We start from the raw sequence: 18311 nt of genomic DNA on the forward strand, positions 1-18311 counted from the left end.
AAAATTGAAGGGTTTTGTATTGGTTTTTAAGCATTATGTTGGTGTATAATATCTTTGTGCTTTTATGCTTTTCCAGATGCACAACGAGATGGGTCATGTCAGTCGTGATGGTCCTCAAACTCTGAGGCAGCATCCCGTGGGTCCACCACTGCACCACCCAATACAGGGTGCTCTACCCCCAGCTCCCCACTCCATGCCCCCATCTCCGTCTAGGATCCCATTCGGTCCCCGGCCCAGCTCCATACCTGGCAGTGCTACTATGCCAAGGGAACGAGTGTCAACCAACCCGCCGGCCCGCTCCAACTCCCCCTGCCCCAGTGCCATCCTGGAGAGACGGGATGTCAAGCCCGATGAGGACATGGGTGGTAAAAGCCACAGTCTAGCTAGGGGAAATGAGGGGTTGTATGCAGATCCATACTTGCTTCAAGAGGGAAGAATGAGCATGGCTTCTTCCCATGGACCACACCCCAACCCTGGTCTCGATGGTCCAGAACATGGTTTGGGATTTCACCGTGCCTCAATACGCTCCACTGGTTCTTACAGCGGGCCCAGCCCCACAGACTCTATGGATCACCCTTCTCTGTACAGGCAGAAGTCTAGAAACAGCCAGCTGCCTACTCTGGGCTCCAAGACTCCTCCCCCATCACCTCACAGGATGACGGAGGTACGAATGATTGACATCCACGGCGTTCCACCTCATGGTGTTTCTATGGAGAGGGGCTCGCCTGTCCGCCAGTCCTTCAGGAAGGAGGACTTGACTGGAACCAAGCAACGGAGTAACATGGGATCACCAGTAGTTGTTGACCCCCAGGGTCACCTCCAAGGGCCAATCCCACCTGCCGGGGACCATCAGACACGGTAAGAACCAGGGGACCACATGTTACCTGGTCTTGGCTGGAAGTATCATTAAAATTAAGATGAAGACATTGCATGGAAGCATGGACTAACCCTGCATCCCGGTTCCATCCTAACTGCGAGCTGCTGGTTGAATCCTTGGCTCTGATTGTTTCATCATTCATGTCTGAAGGCAAAACATCTAACCCAGAATGTATGCACATAGTAATGCATTAGTTTGGTTTGTGTATACAGCCAACTGCTTATCTTACCATTGTTTTCGTAGTTTCATATTCGAACTCTGGAGCTTACAATGTTGATTATTGTAGAAACAGGATAGTGTCTGGGGATCCCATCAAGCCACTGTATATTTTTCCCTTACCCTGTGACGATAGTTCTATCAACAATCCCTCTGGAGAGTCTATTCAGGTTGGATAATCCAGCAGACATTGTGGTACCTGGGCTAGGTTTGTCTGCTTTCACTGAGAGAGTATAAACATGAAATTTTCTGCTTTTCCAAGCAAGTGTAGGAGGTTACGGAGGCCACATGCATGCTTTAGAAAACCAAAAAAAATATTGACCAGGTTGGGTAATTTTTGTAAACTGTGCAGTCGGTCAATCAGATCAGAATCACCTTAGCAATACGGGTTAACAGTCTAGGAATTTGGATGGAAAAGTACTGAACCAACTTTGGCTGCTCTGCTGCTGTCAGAACTCATGTGAATTTTGGTTTATGACACTGAAGTTATGCAATGTTGTGTTTACACACACCATGTGTCTTTTGTCTAGGGCACGACTAAAGCTACGATCTCTATCACTCCCATGTCTTTAGCTGGCAACAATTCCTTCCTCAATATAAATGACGTCTGGAAACAGAAGTTATTCTCTTTTTCTACCTCTAGGCTTCACAAGCAATTTTGGAGAGAAGTCTCTCGTTTAGCCCCTCTGGTGTTGGCTTTCTTATGGAGGAACAATTTCCAATTGTCCTTTCATTCTTTTCTGAGAACTTTTCGCTTTTGGTTATAAAAAAAAAAAAGAAAAAACAATATTACCCGAACACCCTCTGTCCCCACCTTGGGGTTGTTTTCTTCTTTAGTCGCCCGTCTTGTTTAGATCTAGTTTTATTTTTCTTGTACTGTTATTCAGAAACAGATTAATTAGGATGTAATTGCGAAACAGTCTCCAATGTTTAATCCAAATAAATGACTTTAAGGTATATTGAAACATCATACTTTTCGGTTACAGCCCTCTATTTCTTATTCTGAGGTCATATTATCTCGAGTGGCAGCATTAATATCCATTAGGCCTCGGTGTTGAAAGGAGAATTTTCTAATGTTTCTGCAGAGAGCGAATGAAGGCAATGGAGCACCAGATTGCCAGCTTGACTGGTCTTGTTCAGCATGCACTTTTAAAGGGGTCAAACGCTAGTGGCACCAAGGAGCCTGTGAGGTAAGCAATCACACTGTAGAGTGATGCATCAGGGGAAATGGAGTCTCAAATGAAAAATCTGGTTTTCCAGCTAGGGTGGGGAAATATATTGGCCTTAAAAAAATACCTATTCACCATTTTGCAACTGGTGAAAGTTCACTGTGAATCTGATATTGCGGTCCTTTGCTCTCTAGGTAAATGGTCACTAAATAAAGTTTATCGGCTGAATTCTATGGATGTCTGTGAATGCACTGGATTTGTATGTTTCTGTTACATACTGATTAATTATGAAGCTTGTTAACATTATTAACATCATTTTAACCTCTTGTTCGTCAGTATTTTCCATCATACTTTGTTGTAATTTGTTTGTTCTTACTAATACTAACGGATTATTCTAAACAGTCCCAAAGTATGTTGGGTTTTTTTGGGGCAAAGTAAAATCTAGTTCATATCATTTCTTCTTTGGCTGCAGTGAGAGACCACCGAAGACCTCGTCTCCAGCCCACAGTGCACATAGTTCAGGTTGGTTGTCCTTATTCATTGCATGACTTCCTTTGTTTCTAATTAAGGGTTTTTGTGTCATAATGTCTTGTGCAGACAAGCCCACATAGCAGCGTCAGTCAACAATTCAATGGGCAGACTGTCGAGCAAATTCAAAATTCCTTGTTTGTCATCGGTTCATATTTCTTTATAATCCTTTCCCCCTGGTGGATCCAGTTTGATACAAGATAAGGTACAGGAGGAATCAAAGCTGACACAGGCTGCTCAAAGCACTACTTCAAACAAGATGCTATTACTCCTCAAACCTGCCAAGATGATGCAGTTATTCAGTCTGGGCTCTGCAGGGGTATGTAGTCAGATCCAGCTTTGATAAAAGATCTTCAACCTCACCAGTGGCAGAGGAAAAAAAAAGAAGAAAGAAGCAATGCAATTTGTCTGCCTTGCTAACTGATCTCACATCTGGTGACACATTTATTCTACTTATTTTGTGCTTGAGAGAATCAACGAAACATCAGAAAAGTTACTTTGGGGACTTCGAACTCACCAAATCAAGAACACAACAGATGTGAAAGATCAGTAATGCATTCTTTCCCTCTCCCTCAAATGTCTTCATTGTCACCACTCAGCCTGTACTTGTTTTGATGGACATTGTGTCCCTGAGGCCAAAAGTAATACCAACAAAACACATTGTAACCTGTACTTCAGGTCTAGGCAGCTGTCAAATAGATGACAAAGACGAGAGGTTTGGGATTATGAGTACAAAAGCACATTATTTACTGTCTCAGCAGAGTCTTCATGTCAATTGGGTTTAACGTGCAGTCTGAGCATTCCCTGCCCTCTGGTGTAAGTGAGTGCTGGAGATACTAATTTTTTTAAACAAGGTTGAAGGACGACTCTTAAACTACAAAACTAATATATTGTCATTTGCATCAATTGATAATCAACGAACTTCTCAGTTTCAGTGTTATTTGCCCATGTATTTAGACATTCATTACTCAAAACCAGTCCAACTGAGGTTAATGAATTTCCATTTGGAAATTGAAAATGACAACATTTTCAAGAACACAATTTTGTAATTGTTTTCAACTGAAAATGAAGTGACCTAATTTTTTAATGAGTGAAGTCAATTCTCGCTTCGATCTTTGACGAAAAGATTGGTTGACGAAGCTTCAATGGTTTGACGAAATCCCTAAAGGTCATTAAAGTCGAGTTTTTTTTAGAGGATGAAATTAAATCATAGCTTTTGTTGACCATTTATTCCTTATCATAACCTCTCATGGCTTTGGTGGATTTAAGTACCTCTCTTTGTTTAGCCGAGGCTAAAATGGAGAAATATATTGAGGCCTCCGAGATACAGCCAGTATATGAGTGCTGGTATATCTGTGTGTACTGTGCAGGGAAAAAGAGAGTGCAGGGAATCATTACCAAACACTGGGAAAAAAACAAGCTTGCTGCCAGAGAAAATGTGTTCGCAGACATGATTTAATACATGAGAATGAAACATAAGCCTGATTTGTTTGTTGCTTTCTGTTAAGGTATATTTAGGTAATGTTTTTCATGCATCTACAAATTACTGAGTTGTTTTCCAACACCACAGGTGGTTCTCCCATTTTGGGTCCCAAGAGCAATATAGCCCCAACAGACAAGCTCTCGGTTCCACTCAAAGTCAACCTCTTGCAGTTCAGGAAGAATGTGTCTGACCTCCGGATACAACTCCATCAGATGAGACAGCTTCAGGCAAGACCCCTATTTCCTTTTTAATCATTTTCATGTGTTGGTATCTACTACACACATCTTTGTGTATTGGAATTCTGATATTTCATTTCCACCATGTGCTTTCCCACAGCTCCAGAACCAGGAGGCATTACGAGCCCATCTAAAGCGGGCAGAGCAGGAGATCAGCGTTAAACTCACTGAGGCTATGCGAAGTCTGGAGGACCCTGTCCAAAAGCAAAGAGTCTTGGTAGAAGAGGACAGGCACAAGTACTTGGGTCTGGAGGAGCGTGTCCTCACACAACTTGGGTAAGGAGGCATACTGGGGTGACGTCACAGGATGTAACCTATCCAAATGTGGTATGACTGCTAAGATGTACGATATAATTCATTTTTGATTCGTATTTGCTTTAATACCAATAAGTTTCTAAATGGATTTAAAGCATATTTGGTTGTACGTATTCATTATTGAATGTTTATTGTCAGGGATTTTACTGTGAGAGACTGCAGTCACAGGAAATCCCCAAAAAAGGCTTAATATTTTATCAGCTCACCCATGCTATTCACTTCTACTCTTGACAAGCCAACGCCTTGAAAATTACAACTCACAGGTTCATACAGGCAGCGCCGCCCGCCTCTCAAAAACAGCAGACATGAACAATGGACACAACTGTCTGTTACATTCTCTCTAACCTGCCGTAAATTCGCATTCCTCATCTAGGGAACAGTAACTTAATGTTTTTATATAAGTGTTTACAGGCCAGGTTGATCAAAATAGTGTCAATAAACGCATTGATAGCAGCTCATGGAGACAGGATCACAGACGAGGTGGAAGTCAGTCGATTAAACTCGCTGTTACCTTTGGTATCAAGCCAGCTGTGAGTCAGCAAAACATGGCTGCTAGCCCTTAAAATGTAAGACGTGGTAATTAGGGCTGTTGGCTTTAAGACCAGTGGGAGACTTGAGGTGTGAAATCCGTGAGGAGTGCAGTCTCTCATAAGCTATAAGGGCACATTTTGTTACACACAGTATAACAACTGCCAGTTTACAAAAAAGACCTGACACTATATATTAAATTATATGTATGGTAATCCAAGGGCTGGAATACTTGAAAAAAAAGGAAATGAGTTCAACCTAGGAGATTTAAATAGGATGGCAGACAATTGTTGCTCTAACTTCTGAATGGTTTTTAATGAAAAATAGATCAACAGTGGCACAGTGGGTAGTGCTGTTGCCTCACAGCAAGAACGTTCTGGGTTTGATTCCTTTCCTTCCCCATGCCTGTATAGGTTCTCTTCAGGTTCTCCATCTTCCAACCTTTCCGTGTGGTTGTTTGTCTTTTGTGTGGCCCCATTATGAGCTGGCATCTTATTTGGGGTGTACCCCGCCTTTTGCCTGTTGCTATCCGGGATAGGCTCCAACAGACCCATGACCTGCAAGTCGGATAAGCGAATGTAGATAAAACAAAAATGGAAACTCTATTACTTTTGTCCTCATCTGGCATTTTCCATTATCATTTCTTTGGAATGTAGCTCACGGTCTCCTTATTCCCTTCCTCGCTTCATCTTGGAAAGCTCTATCAAAGTGTTTCTCAAGGGTACCAGGCCACCCTCGTTTTCAATCTGACGTTACCATTGCCGTGTTTCCCCTCAGGGTGGAATTCTTCTTAGAAAAATGGGAGGGTTGTAAAGCTTGATGTTTTCTGTGAGGCAGTTCTCACTTTAAAAATAAGCCTTCATTGGGTTAACAAGAGTTTTTGGTTTTCCATTTAATGTAAATAGTCATTTCAAGCAATCTTTAGACAGAAAAGTGTGCATTGTGGGAAGGTTTACTATTGTTGTTCAACCTTGTGCATGCTGTATATTTCAGTGATCTACTGTCTGATTTAACTTTTGCCCCTTTGTGGGGTAGTGTTGTTTTTAAGATAAATGATTGTGTTCTGCCCCCTGGTGTTTAGAGAGGTTACATTACAGAGTAACTACCGTTTATGTTCATCAGAGAAAGGAGAACCGCTCAATGACTTCTTACTGAGTTTTCATTCTCGTCTTTTCCTTGAACATGTTGTATGTACACATCATTGTCTACCAGGTTAGATTGTGGGGGAAAACTTAAATTTTCCCTCACAAAATCAAAACTCTTTGTCATCTCCACTCATATGTTTGTGTCTGCAGCGAGCTGGAGCAGTATGTAGTGTCTCTGCAGAAAGATTTGGCAGCAACACGCAGAGTGGTGACCCTGAAAGATGTGGAGGAGGGAGCGGTGACTCTGAGGAAAGTGGGCGAGTCTCTGGCAGGACTCAAAGGTATGTCAAAAGATCAAGTTTTTTATATTTGTGCTATCAGTTTTACAGATAAATAATGTTATTACATTCAAAAAAATTTTTTTTTTATGATAAATGGGGTTTATCAGATATGATGCTCAGATACTCAATAAAGTGATTAAACTTTAAGTTAATAATTTATCTCTTAGGTGATTTGATGTAGATTGCGATACTTTAATGAGATGATAATTGAGTAAATTAAATAATATTCTCTGAAATGACAGTGTTTGGAGCTATAAAATAAAGCTTCTTGAATCAGACTTTTAAAGAAAATAATATCAATCACTCATATATCAAAACAATAACTGGACATGTTCCTTGGTGTGTTTCCTTAGGAGAGTTCCCAGCCCTGCAAACCAGAATGCGAGCTGTGCTCAGGGTCGAAGTGGAAGCTGTCAAGTTTTTGAAGGAGGAGCCTCATAAGCTGGACAGCATGTTGAAAAGGGTCAAGAACCTGACTGACACCCTCAGCACCCTGAGAAGGTAGAGAAAAAAAAAGTCTCTCAGTGAAGATAAAGAGGTGATCAGGTGAAGAGCAAGCAGGGATGTTGAAGATGAAAACTAAACGGCCCCCCTCAGAGCTTCACATAGGGGTTAGGATGTGGGACATTTTGCTATTCAATTATACCGGCGAGGCTTCTGATCAAGATTAGGATTGTGTTCTCCGTCGCTGTCAGTGAACTGATCACTGAATTAATTAGCTGCACACTGCAGGGTCTGATTTCCATTTTAATATATAACAGATACCACATTTGCTCCCCACTTTTCTGTCATTGTCCCTGCATGACTCTCTTGTTGTAAAAGTAAATAAATAAATAAAAATCATGCCTGCGTTTAAAACCATAAGACATCTCAGCGTAGCTGTGGCTTGTGGTTTTACCCCTCATGTCAGAATTAATCTGTTAATTTTCATACTTTAACTCAGTTTGATGTGCAATATTTGCAATATGAATGCAGGGAAAAAAGATTAGATATGTTATTGCCTTTAACTCTGGATATGAAGTTGATTTCTGTCAAACTTGATTCATCTTTGCACGTTAATTCTAAGTGAATGACTTAAAGTGAGCAGTTGAGTAAGCGAAACAATTTAGGAATTTTATTTCAACAGTGCATTTATAATATGTTTTATAAGACACACTGTTTTCCTCCTCCATGCAGATGCGCTACTGAGGGCCATCAGAAGGCACCAGATCCTCCCACTAATGTCACAATGATCGACAGCCCTTCAGCAACAGCAGCAGAACATAACCCTGCAGAATCTTCCCAAGTATCACCCCAGCCTAGTTCTGCGTCAGCTCAGCTGGAGCCCCAGACCTCCACCATCAGATCAGAGGTGATGCCTTCCTCTCCGGTAGTCATCCATCACGTCCAGAGTTCCCCGGTCTACATGCAGCAGTCCCAGCAGTCGGCAGCCTTGACATTGCAGCCCAGTCCACCACTGACTCCCAGCCCCTCTCACACCCCTATTCCCAATCCAAGCAAGAGTCAAGGCCGGGAATCTCCCAGTGGGGGATCCTCGGATCAACCAAGTTATAAGAAAACAAATGGGAATTCAATAAATAATGGAAACAGCACTGCCAATCAAGTTCTTGTCATAGAGGAGCTCCAGATCAGTCAGGACAAGAGCAAGAACAGAGCTCTGTCTATAGAGGTATGTTTAATGATCTGTGTGTTTTTATCAAGCAGGTGTGGAAATATTCTCTCGCTGTAATTAGTATTGTTGTAAATGTCACAGCTGACACCTATTTCAATATTTGTTGTTCCAGAAATAAAATTGTCTGACGCAGTTTGCCTTGAATTTATGGAACCTTTCATTAATGATCCCTCTCTTTCAGGCAGCAGAGAAGGAATGGGAAGAGAAGAGGCAAAGCATGGGACACTATGATGGGAAAGATTTTGATAAGATCCTCCAGGAGGCCCAGGCCAACATGATGAAGGGCATTCCCAGTCTGGATGTTGATGAGAACCCAGGCCTTCCCCCTGCTGCTAGCGGAGACACCCACAAACCAGTGGAATCACCATCAGGTACAAATGTAACAGAAATGTCAACTCAGATTTATTTTAATTTGAGTGTCCTCTTAACTTCATCGGTATTGTTTTGATGACAGAGGAGACGCAGTCTGAGCCTAATCCAGACAAAACAGTAAAAAAAGGGCCTGAGAAACTTCCAAAGCCTGTGATGGAAAAACCAGCTAAACAGGCACTGGAGAGACCCTCCAAGAGTGCTGCCAAACCAGCGTCCACTGACAGCACCAAGCAAACGTCTGAGAAGTTCAACAAGTCCCCACCACCTCCTCCTCCAAGGAAGACCTTTCCCAGCTCCAGCTCAGGCATGACCACCACTCGCTCTGGCGAGGTGATCTTCATCAGGAAAGAGTCTGTGACGACTCAGGTCAGTCTGCAGCTTGTGATCTCAATATTAACATTGAGAAAGCGTCTCCTCAACTGTTTTCAGATTTTGGTATCATGCATTTTCATTTTTGGATTTTTTAATTCTAATGTATGTATGCGGTGCAATTCCTTAAAGGAAGATGAAGGGGATGCTCCACCTCCCGCTCCACAAACCAAACCCACCAAGGTTCCTCCAGAAACCAAGCTGAAGCCGGCCACCCCTCCTCCTCTCACGGCTTCAGTTAGTGGGGAAGAGGAGGACGAAGGAGACAAGATCATGGCAGAGCTCCAGGTTAGAAAAGCGCCTCACACACATACATGTATTCAAAAACACTTAAACGACAGGTGGGTGAGGGTTTCCCATCGTTTCTTCCAATGGTAGTTGACTTCCCCTGAAGTCTACAGTGATGAGCTCTGTCATTGACTGCTTGATTTTGAATCAACCTCCCTCCATGTGAGATTTTTCAGTGGCTCCAAAGCAGAAAACGCTGAAAACTTCCCTCTTCAAAAACCACTTTCCTCGTTTCCTCCCCTTCACTGTTTTCCATTCTTTAGGTTTTCCAGAAGTGTGCAGTTAAGGATGTGGGGGTGAAAAACTTGGTAGAACCCACAACTCGAATTGAACCACAAATCAGGGAAATAAGACCTGGGGCCTTGTTGCCCCTAAAAGAGAAAAAGGTAAAATATACACTGCTATGCAGCTACTCAGCTACCTGCCTGCCTCTGTCAGCTGTCTGATTCAGTGGATCGGCTGTGTCTTAACCCTTCTACAAGTTTTGCACCCTTGCTTTTGCTCAAGAGAAACCTGTAACATCTGCCTCCAAAAATACTCTTCCTGGCTGCCTCTGTTTCCTTCCCCACTGCAATTCTGCTGGATTTCACATCTTGAATATCTCAGGATTAAGTCTGCATAGAGAGAAGCCTCTGAAAATGTGCTCTTGTTTTTTCGTGTGTCTGAAACCAGACAATGATGTATTTGAAGACCGATTTAATCATCAGTTGTCTTGTCTTTCAAATCAATAAAGACCTTGGCACTGTATTCTAATGGCAATTCAAATGTCTTGTGTCTTTCTTTAATGGAGCGTTAATAAAGCCAATTTCTTTTCTTTTTTAAAAAAAAGAAAATTGAACAAAACTACATATTGAAACTCACTGTGGCAACACAGCTAGTGTTCGCAGACTTGGTTCACTTGAGGTCAGTCTGGCCACTTTGCATGCTACTTTACCACATTTAAACTCCACTGTTTCTCTTTGCCTTGCTGAACTTATCTCCAGTATGCTTCCTCAGCTTTACACCTACACAGTATTAACCAGCAAAACCCTGTACTTACAAAATAATACACTCATGTAATATGATTTTGTCACATCACAATGTATCTGTTTGAGGAAACTCACAACCAAGTTTTCAAAACCTGCAGTCTAAAACTCATTGTTTTAGACCACAGGTTTATTGGTCTTCAGGGGCTAACAAGATAGTGGTTACTGTAAATAATGAAAGAAATGTGCATTAGTTAATATTGCAAAGATTATTTTTTTAACCGATGTGTATTGTATGAGCAAGACAGAAAACAGAATATAAAGATTAATACAAAAAATTGCTGGAGGCCACATTGAGCAGACAGAGTTTTACCAATTAATAAGTTGCTGATATGGTCACTGTCAAAAAAAGTTATCTATTCTCAGCTTATAAAATTATTTAATCATTTCTCCCTCAATTTGTACATATAGCATAAAAATAAGATTAACATTATGAAATTTTAGCCAGACTGAGCATTCTGTAAATGATTTGCTGTCACCTTGTAGAAGGTTGTTGCCCAATGCAGTTCTGACTGGATGCTGCTGGTATTTTTTATGTAAATTCAGTTAATGGACAGCAGCCTTACACACCAGTTGCACAATAATACTATTCCCTCACACACTGTCCTAGCAGAGCTCAGAACCCAGTCGAGAGGATAAAGATCCAGACACAGATGAAAATGGCAACACTACTGTCCGTCAGAGCCAAGGGGTATGTCAGACTGTAGATTCTATGCAATATTCCGACTTACAGATATAATATATGCTCTATATTTTAAGAGATTTTAAACAGCTACTTCTTTGTTTCTTAGGTAATATATTATGTGACTGGCCAGATTCCCAAAGAGCAACAACCCCCATCAGGAATGGAGGAAACCTCTGAACCTCGAGAACCCACACAGCCTTCATCACAGGTGTCAAATGTCAATGTTAATGACAATTCTCCAAGCCAGCAGCAGCAACAGCAGCAGCCGCCATTGTCTCCACCACCAAAATCACCTCCACCAAAATCGCCTCCTCCTATATCACCAAAACCTGTGGGTCTGAAATTCAAACTTCCGAAGAAGCAAGTAAGACGGTCCGAATCCTTGAAGACCAGCACAGAAATGGAAAAGGGTGAAATTCTTAACAAAATTAACACTGAAAAGAAAAGCAAAGTATTTCACCTAAATGTTTCCTCAAGTAAAAATACAACACTGGAGTCTGTGGCAGCTACGACAAACAATACCGTAAAAGAAGGTCCTAAAAGTTATGTTGCCCCACCAAAAAAGGCTGCTAGTGAGGACACTGTTCCACCCAGTTCTAGCAGTCTGGATGGTGATGATGAGGCAAGTCTTAGTCCTGATTTACCTGGAGAAGAGGCACCTCCACCCCCTGACAACATAGCATTTATGATCACCAACACTAAAGTTCAAGCCTTGTCTTGTGGCGAGTACCAGGAACTGGTCAATGCCAAAAAAGGAAGTGTCCAGACTGTCACTGTAGGTTCTGCTGTGAGCCGGGAGAATAATACTACTGATTCCACAGGTCCACAGAATAATTGCTTCAACAAGAAGCCCGTCATCATCATTTTTGATGAACCCATGGACATCCGTTCAGCTTACAAACGCCTGTCTACCATCTTTGAATGTGAGGAGGAATTGGACAGGATGCTAGCAGAAGAGCGAATAGATGAGGAGAGTGAGGAGTCAGACACGGAGAAGATTGGTGGGCTGCAGGTAAACGCTGGATCAGCTGAGATTGTAGATGGCAAAAAGGTCAGCACTTCACAAGTGACTGCAGACCATCATAGTTTATCATCATCATCTTCTTCAATGTCTGAGCTGACGGATAACGGAGTGAACTTAGAGTCAAATGGTGACACCAAGCAGGATGGCAAGAAGAGGTTCAAACTTAAGTTCCCTAAAAAGCAACTGGCTGCACTCACCCAGGCAATTCGCACTGGCACCAAGTCAGGCAAGAAGACTTTACAGGTGGTTGTGTATGAGGATGAGGAGGAATGTGATGGCACTATCAGACAACACAAAGAGGCGACAAGATTTGAAATCGCACGTGCAAAATCCTTGGCAGATGCTCCCAAAGTAACGGGTTCCACAGTGTTGACGAGGCAGAACTCTGACTCCCTTTGCAGGACAAATGAGATAAGGAAGAACACCTACAAGACACTGGACAGCCTGGAGCAGACTATCAAACAGCTGGAGACTACTATCAGTGAGATGGGACCTCACTCCCCTACTGAGCCAGTGTGCACAGATGAATCTAAAACAGGGAATGGGAAAAGCTCAGAAGGATTAGGGCTGAAAAGGTCTTCCTCTCTCCCTACCTCTAGAGGGGCAGGCCCAAAGGTACTCAGCAAAAAATCATTCCAGAAGAAGATTAAACCTCAGCTCCTTCCTCGTCCTGTAATCATCCCTACTACTACCACAGCCACCACTGCCCCCAGTGCCCCCAACACCGTACAAAAGGTCTCTTTCTAGCTCTTGTTGCTCTTGGAGGTCTTTGGGTCCTTCTTTGTCGTTTAAAAACCTACTTTTACTCCAACTCTAACCACTGAAATTCTGAAATGATTAATCCACTCCACAGGTGCTTGGATACATTGGAAATGCCTCCCCAAGGCTCTCTCCCCTTGTGAAATCATGACACATGACATGATTGGGGTGGCCTTTTGTTGGGTTCTTGGCTACCACGTCCCTCCTTCAGATCATTGCTAAAACTCCAAGGTTTTTAGCAAGTGGCAAACTCCTCATCAAAGACACTGTCACGATAATTACTCCTTAATATCTTCCTTATTCTTGACTGCATGTACTGTGTATTGACTTCAAGTCTCACTGGGTGCATGGTCTGTCGTTGGTGTTAATCACTGAGGTGTTAAATAAGGTTCTTTGACCTGTTAGTGCTTTGATTTTTCATACTTCCTATATGGTGTGTTTTCTTTCTTTTGTTTTATTTCTTCTTTTGTTTTTTCGTTTGGATCCCCTTGCAGAACACCAGTGTCGCTTCCCCTACTAGTCGGATGCCCGTCCCTTTGTCTGCGAAGTCCAGGCAGTCGCCGGGGACTACCGACAAAGCGGGAAAACAGCAAAAACTGCAGGACGCTCAGAGGCAGTTCCGACAGGTAGTTTTACTATAGAGCCTTACCAGGGACTAGAGGAAACAAACATATAGCAGTTGAAGACATGAGACATACCTACCAAAGCTGTGAGCTATGACGTGTTCTGAAAAAGATAAAGTCACCACGGTAGCACCTGTGGAGCTGTTGATGTTTCTCTCGAGTCCGCTCTGACAAGAAGGCATGCTTGACTCTTGACTGTTACCCCATAACATCACTGTACTGTATGCTTTTGCATGTCCACACTGCTCATGGTTTCACTGTGTTGGTGACTAAACAAAAAAAAAAAAAAAGGAAAAATGGTGAAGAAAAGTGGAATCCTGCCCTGGCCATTATGAGTTCTCATCATACCTCCTGTTCCCATCACAGCTGAGTTCTTAAACAGTGTTGTCAAATGCCAGGAGGCTTATGGCTATGAAATACAAACCTAACTGATATGCCTATGCATCCTCCTCCTCCTCCTCAGAATGCACCTCTGCTCAAACCCAACATGGTTGCATAGCTTCTTAACCTCACAATGAAATATTTCCTTACACCCAAGACCTCGCCACAACTCACCATCTTGCATCACCGGTTTCAGTGGAATACTGGCCCACATTGCCCCTGTCTGCTATTCAAACTCCTAACCCTGTTTTCTATTTCCCTTCAGTCTTGCATCTCTGCCTTATGAAACTTCCCTTACAGTCCCTTTACAATGAATGACAATCCCTCTAACACCAGCATCTGTAAAGATGCCCCTCCTGTCTACTATCACACTGTCTAACACCTGCAGTGCTCTGTTTTATGGTAACATGTCTCATGTGTCTCACCATTCGTGTAACATTGTTAAAACAGAGCTTCAGCATTTGTTGTTGTTTTTGGTGTCTTTTAGTTGTGTCTTAGCAATATTAATGTTTGTGTAGTGGTAACCTGTTTCTATGTATGTAACTTGTAGGTTTTTTTTAACATCGTCTTACCATTTTATATGTATTATTTGACCAGATTTCTTTTTTGACAACCGGTGTCTGTTTTGGCATTTCTGTTTGCAGGCTAACGGAAGTGCTAAAAGAGTGGGAGGGGATCATAAAACTACTTCCCCTACTATACCCATCTCTAAAATCCCTGCTTTTTATCCTAGCTCTACTAAGGGCAGTTCCCAGTCTGCACAGAACTCAGATGCTACTAACCCAATTAACCATTCGTCCTCCTCTTGTTCCTCTGTGACAAAGTCCTCCACCCTGTCTTCTCACACTCCTCGTTCCGGTTCCCTACCCTCCTCCCATATCCCCTCCCTGTCTAACGGATCCCTCAAACTCCCCACACCCTCACAGCACACAGGTAAAGCTCTCTCGTTTTCCTCGCAGAATCAAAATGGTCGAGTGCACTCCTCCTCTTCATTCTCCTCCTCCTCCTCATCCTCCTCCTCCCCCTCCCCTCTGTCGCCCACACCTGTGGGCCCAGGTGGAAAGAGCATCCGCACCATACACACCCCCAGCTTCACCAGCTACAGGTCCCACAACGGCAGCAGCGGCAAATCCTGTATCCCAACAGCCACAGCAGCTAAGGACACTACCTAGCCCCATTTTTGCCCCTCTGGCTTAGAGCCTATCAGGTAGACCTGATCATATGTCATTTGATATTGTTTTGGTATGTTGTTTTATTTTTTTTATTTTGAAATTTTTGTAAGTATTAAGCGATGCACTCTCACATTTTATGTTTCATTTGACACTGGCATTCTCACATCGATGCTTTTATCTCTTTTAAGTTGAATTTTGCATTTCTGAAAAAAATGGATTCATATTTTTCCTTGAAGGTGTACTGTTCTGACAGAATATTTTATAATGGAATTTAAAAAATGTTTGTAGTTTTACCACTTCACAGTGGAAGGCTTTCTTGGTGTTGAAAATCTATTTTTCTTCTGTAGCTATGAATAGGAAATACAGAGTTGATGTACAATCACAAATTACCATGTAAAAATATTGTTTTATTTTTGAAAGCAGAGATTGAATAACCATAGTGTATTAAATTTTCTATATTTCTTATGTTGCCAGACATTCAGCTCAGCCCTTGTATATGCCTTTTACAAATGTATGCGTAATGTATACAGGCATTTTAAAGTTGAAATTATTGTTAACTTCTGTATTTTCTCATGTCTCACTGCCATTTTAATTTACAGAATTATGAAATTGGTATCATGAGTATACATGTTTTCAGTTTGGTGTGCCTATCTGCCAAAGTTGTTGTACAGTGACTAACTTCAGGCCTAACCCAATCACAGGATTTCGGGGAATTTTCATGTGTGATGGCTCAAGTGTTGACCTCAGTGTTTGTACTGCTGGTCTCGGTTTGTTAAGTTAACGTGTATTGTTGTCTAAATGTAAACTGTACTAAAAAAAATGATGAATTGGTTCTATCACATGTACATAGATACTTCTACTAAGAAAATAAGTAGTTTTTTTTAACATACCAAAGTTTATTTGTATGCATGCCTTTCAAATATTTTAGGAGAGTGGTGTAAAAGAAGAATTACGTTTGCACAAATAGATTTGTAAATATCTGGTTTTCCTCATTTTTGTAAAGCTTTAAATCATACTATAAATGAGTAATGTGGTTAAGACAAAATCGTGTTGGTTTAGCAAAAAATAAAGACTTGCATGCTTGTAATGCATGGAGTGTCAGTGTTTTATTGTTGGTTTCTAGCTTCCTATTAAACCCCTGTCACGTGTGTGTGTGTGTGTGTGTGTGTGTGTGTGTGTGTGTGTGTGTGTGTGTGTGTGTGTGTGTGTGTGTGTGTGTATGTATTTACGGTGTGTGTGTGTGTGTGTGTGTGTGTGTGTGTGTATATGTATATACACATATATATTTGTGGAGACGACAACCACCACACAACAGAGAAGCTTTCACTGTAGTAACTGTCTCTTATTCTGGTATGGATAGAAAACCTATGCTAGAATTCTACATCCCCTATTAGAACAATTATAGGTAAGAACATTTCTATTAATAATTTTAATAATTATTGATACTGTCCTATATGTGAGAGATGTATTACCCATATTTAATTTAAAAACTTTCAGTGGGAAACGTGTAAAGCATAAGAAGTAGTAGTTGTGCTTTGACTACATACCGTACCATACACGTGGTAGTTTCAGAAATTTTAACCTCAAACTGCTGATTTTTTAAAAACTGTAGCTCAGTATAATTAAAATGGATTATAAAATGAGAAACTTGTAAAAACACAGCAATTTTTTTAAATTTAATCAAATTAACGTATCATTTACACCATGAATGAATATTGTTATATTTGTAATGTGATTGAAAATGTCTCAAAATGTCGAAAAAAAAAAGTGACATGTCTCTTTAATTTTTTTCTCGCTTATAAAAATATTACACATTACAGTACTAGATAAGGACAGTTCCTGTTTTAAGAAAAAAAAATCCCATACACATGATGGACATGTACTGATAGATTGTTGAGTCATACGGGTTATCTATTTTTTCCACATTTTGCAGTCATAGTTTCATTATGATGCACCATGTATGACTTTAACAAAAAAAAAACCCCAACTCCTTCTCTTAGTGTATTTTTGGGTCATCAATAACAGGTTTTCTGTGTCCATCCATGCAGCACAGGGCTCATCCACTCCATGATAACAATGAACATCTCTGGGGAAAGTTTCGACAGCAGTGACTCCCTCCAAGAGAATATAATATTTTCCACATATTACTCCTTGATTTTCATCATAGCAGTGCCTGGAAACATCTTAGCACTGTGGGCCTTCTTCAACCAAGACAGTACATCTCCATCCAAAGTCTTCCTGCAGCACCTGGCTATAGCAGATACATCATACATTCTCATTTTGCCCATGCGTGTTGTTTACCACCTATCTAATGGGTACTGGCCTTTTGGACATGTAGTCTGTCAACTTGCAGGCTTTCTCTTTTACCTCAGCATGTACTGCAGTGTGTACCTGATGAGTTTTATCAGCCTCCATAGACTACTAGCTGTGGTTTTACCAATAAAGTACCAGTCAGTTAGGAAGGCTGTCTATGCAAAGGTAGCAGTTGGAGTACTTTGGGTGACAGCCATTGGGTCTATGAGTCCTATCCTTTTCTCAAAAGAGAACATAACCAGCAACTCCACTGGGGTCTGCTCCAAACTCTACTTAGAAAAGACATCATCCAAAGCTTTGTTTTCCACAATATTTGCGTTCTTTATTCCCCTTATCACCATTGCAGCTTCCTACATACTGATTGTGGTGAAACTGAGGACAGTCAGGCAGCAACATGTGAAAGATAAGGCTGTAAAAATGATCGTTGTCATCGTGATCATCTTCCTTGTTGCATTTCTGCCCTACCATGTGAGCAGGATAATCTACATCCTAAAAAGTCATGACCACATGCCTGTTTTGAGGTTCATGTCACTAAGAAGAGCTAATCGGATCACATCTGCACTGACCTGTGTTAGTGGTGTGCTGGATCCTGTCATTTATTTTTTCCTGAACCTTGCATACAGGGAAAAATTGTTTCAACTGTTTAAAAAGGCAAGGAGGAAGCAATAACAAACATATAATAAAAAAATTAATCTTTTTAATCATTGTTACACATTAAGAAATGTAGGTCTAAACAATTATAGGTCAATGATATTCCTCTGATAGATCTATTAATTAATTTTATATTTGAATCATTCGAGAGTTGAGGGGATACTAATGGCATGACTTCGCAAAATGTGTTTTTATTTAA

At 41.3% G+C, this 18311-nt stretch overlaps 2 protein-coding genes across 17 annotated transcripts in view; both read left to right on the forward strand.

The window, feature by feature from the left end:
• Window positions 1-16239, forward strand: part of si:ch211-285f17.1 (sickle tail protein homolog) — a 98934-nt gene extending 82695 nt beyond the window's left edge. For 7 of the 16 annotated variants that reach the window (XM_068343602.1, XM_068343596.1, XM_068343605.1 and 4 more), the window contains 16 exons: window positions 77-858; window positions 2179-2283; window positions 2735-2784; window positions 4361-4500; window positions 4610-4785; window positions 6648-6778; window positions 7132-7279; window positions 7955-8447; window positions 8632-8821; window positions 8905-9188; window positions 9324-9479; window positions 9743-9865; window positions 11115-11195; window positions 11296-12948; window positions 13467-13598; window positions 14621-16239. In XM_068343602.1, coding sequence (XP_068199703.1) covers window positions 77-858; window positions 2179-2283; window positions 2735-2784; window positions 4361-4500; window positions 4610-4785; window positions 6648-6778; window positions 7132-7279; window positions 7955-8447; window positions 8632-8821; window positions 8905-9188; window positions 9324-9479; window positions 9743-9865; window positions 11115-11195; window positions 11296-12948; window positions 13467-13598; window positions 14621-15148 — 5172 coding nt within the window. In that variant the 3' untranslated portion in view covers window positions 15149-16239. Of the gene's footprint in view, window positions 1-76; window positions 859-2178; window positions 2284-2734; window positions 2785-4360; window positions 4501-4609; window positions 4786-6647; window positions 6779-7131; window positions 7280-7954; window positions 8448-8631; window positions 8822-8904; window positions 9189-9323; window positions 9480-9742; window positions 9866-11114; window positions 11196-11295; window positions 12949-13066; window positions 13599-14620 lie in introns of those variants that run through there. The other 9 variants (XM_068343600.1, XM_068343604.1, XM_068343612.1 and 6 more) reach the window with 9 other exon arrangements.
• A 985-nt stretch (window positions 16240-17224) lies between these two features.
• On the forward strand, window positions 17225-18130 carry si:dkey-96n2.3 (uracil nucleotide/cysteinyl leukotriene receptor). Its single transcript, XM_068304566.1, has one exon. It carries the CDS (start codon window positions 17225-17227, stop codon window positions 18128-18130), a length of 906 nt encoding a protein of 301 aa, XP_068160667.1.
• The last annotated feature ends 181 nt before the right edge of the window (window positions 18131-18311 follow it).

The sequence above is a fragment of the Antennarius striatus genome, chromosome 20 (assembly GCF_040054535.1).
Source record: "Antennarius striatus isolate MH-2024 chromosome 20, ASM4005453v1, whole genome shotgun sequence".
In the NCBI taxonomy this organism is placed as follows: Eukaryota; Metazoa; Chordata; class Actinopteri; order Lophiiformes; family Antennariidae; genus Antennarius; species Antennarius striatus.

Coding starts and splice junctions, on each gene's coding strand:
- si:dkey-96n2.3 (XM_068304566.1), top strand. CDS start 17,225: ATGAACATCTCTGGGGAAAGTTTCGACAGCAGTGACTCCCTCCAAGAG.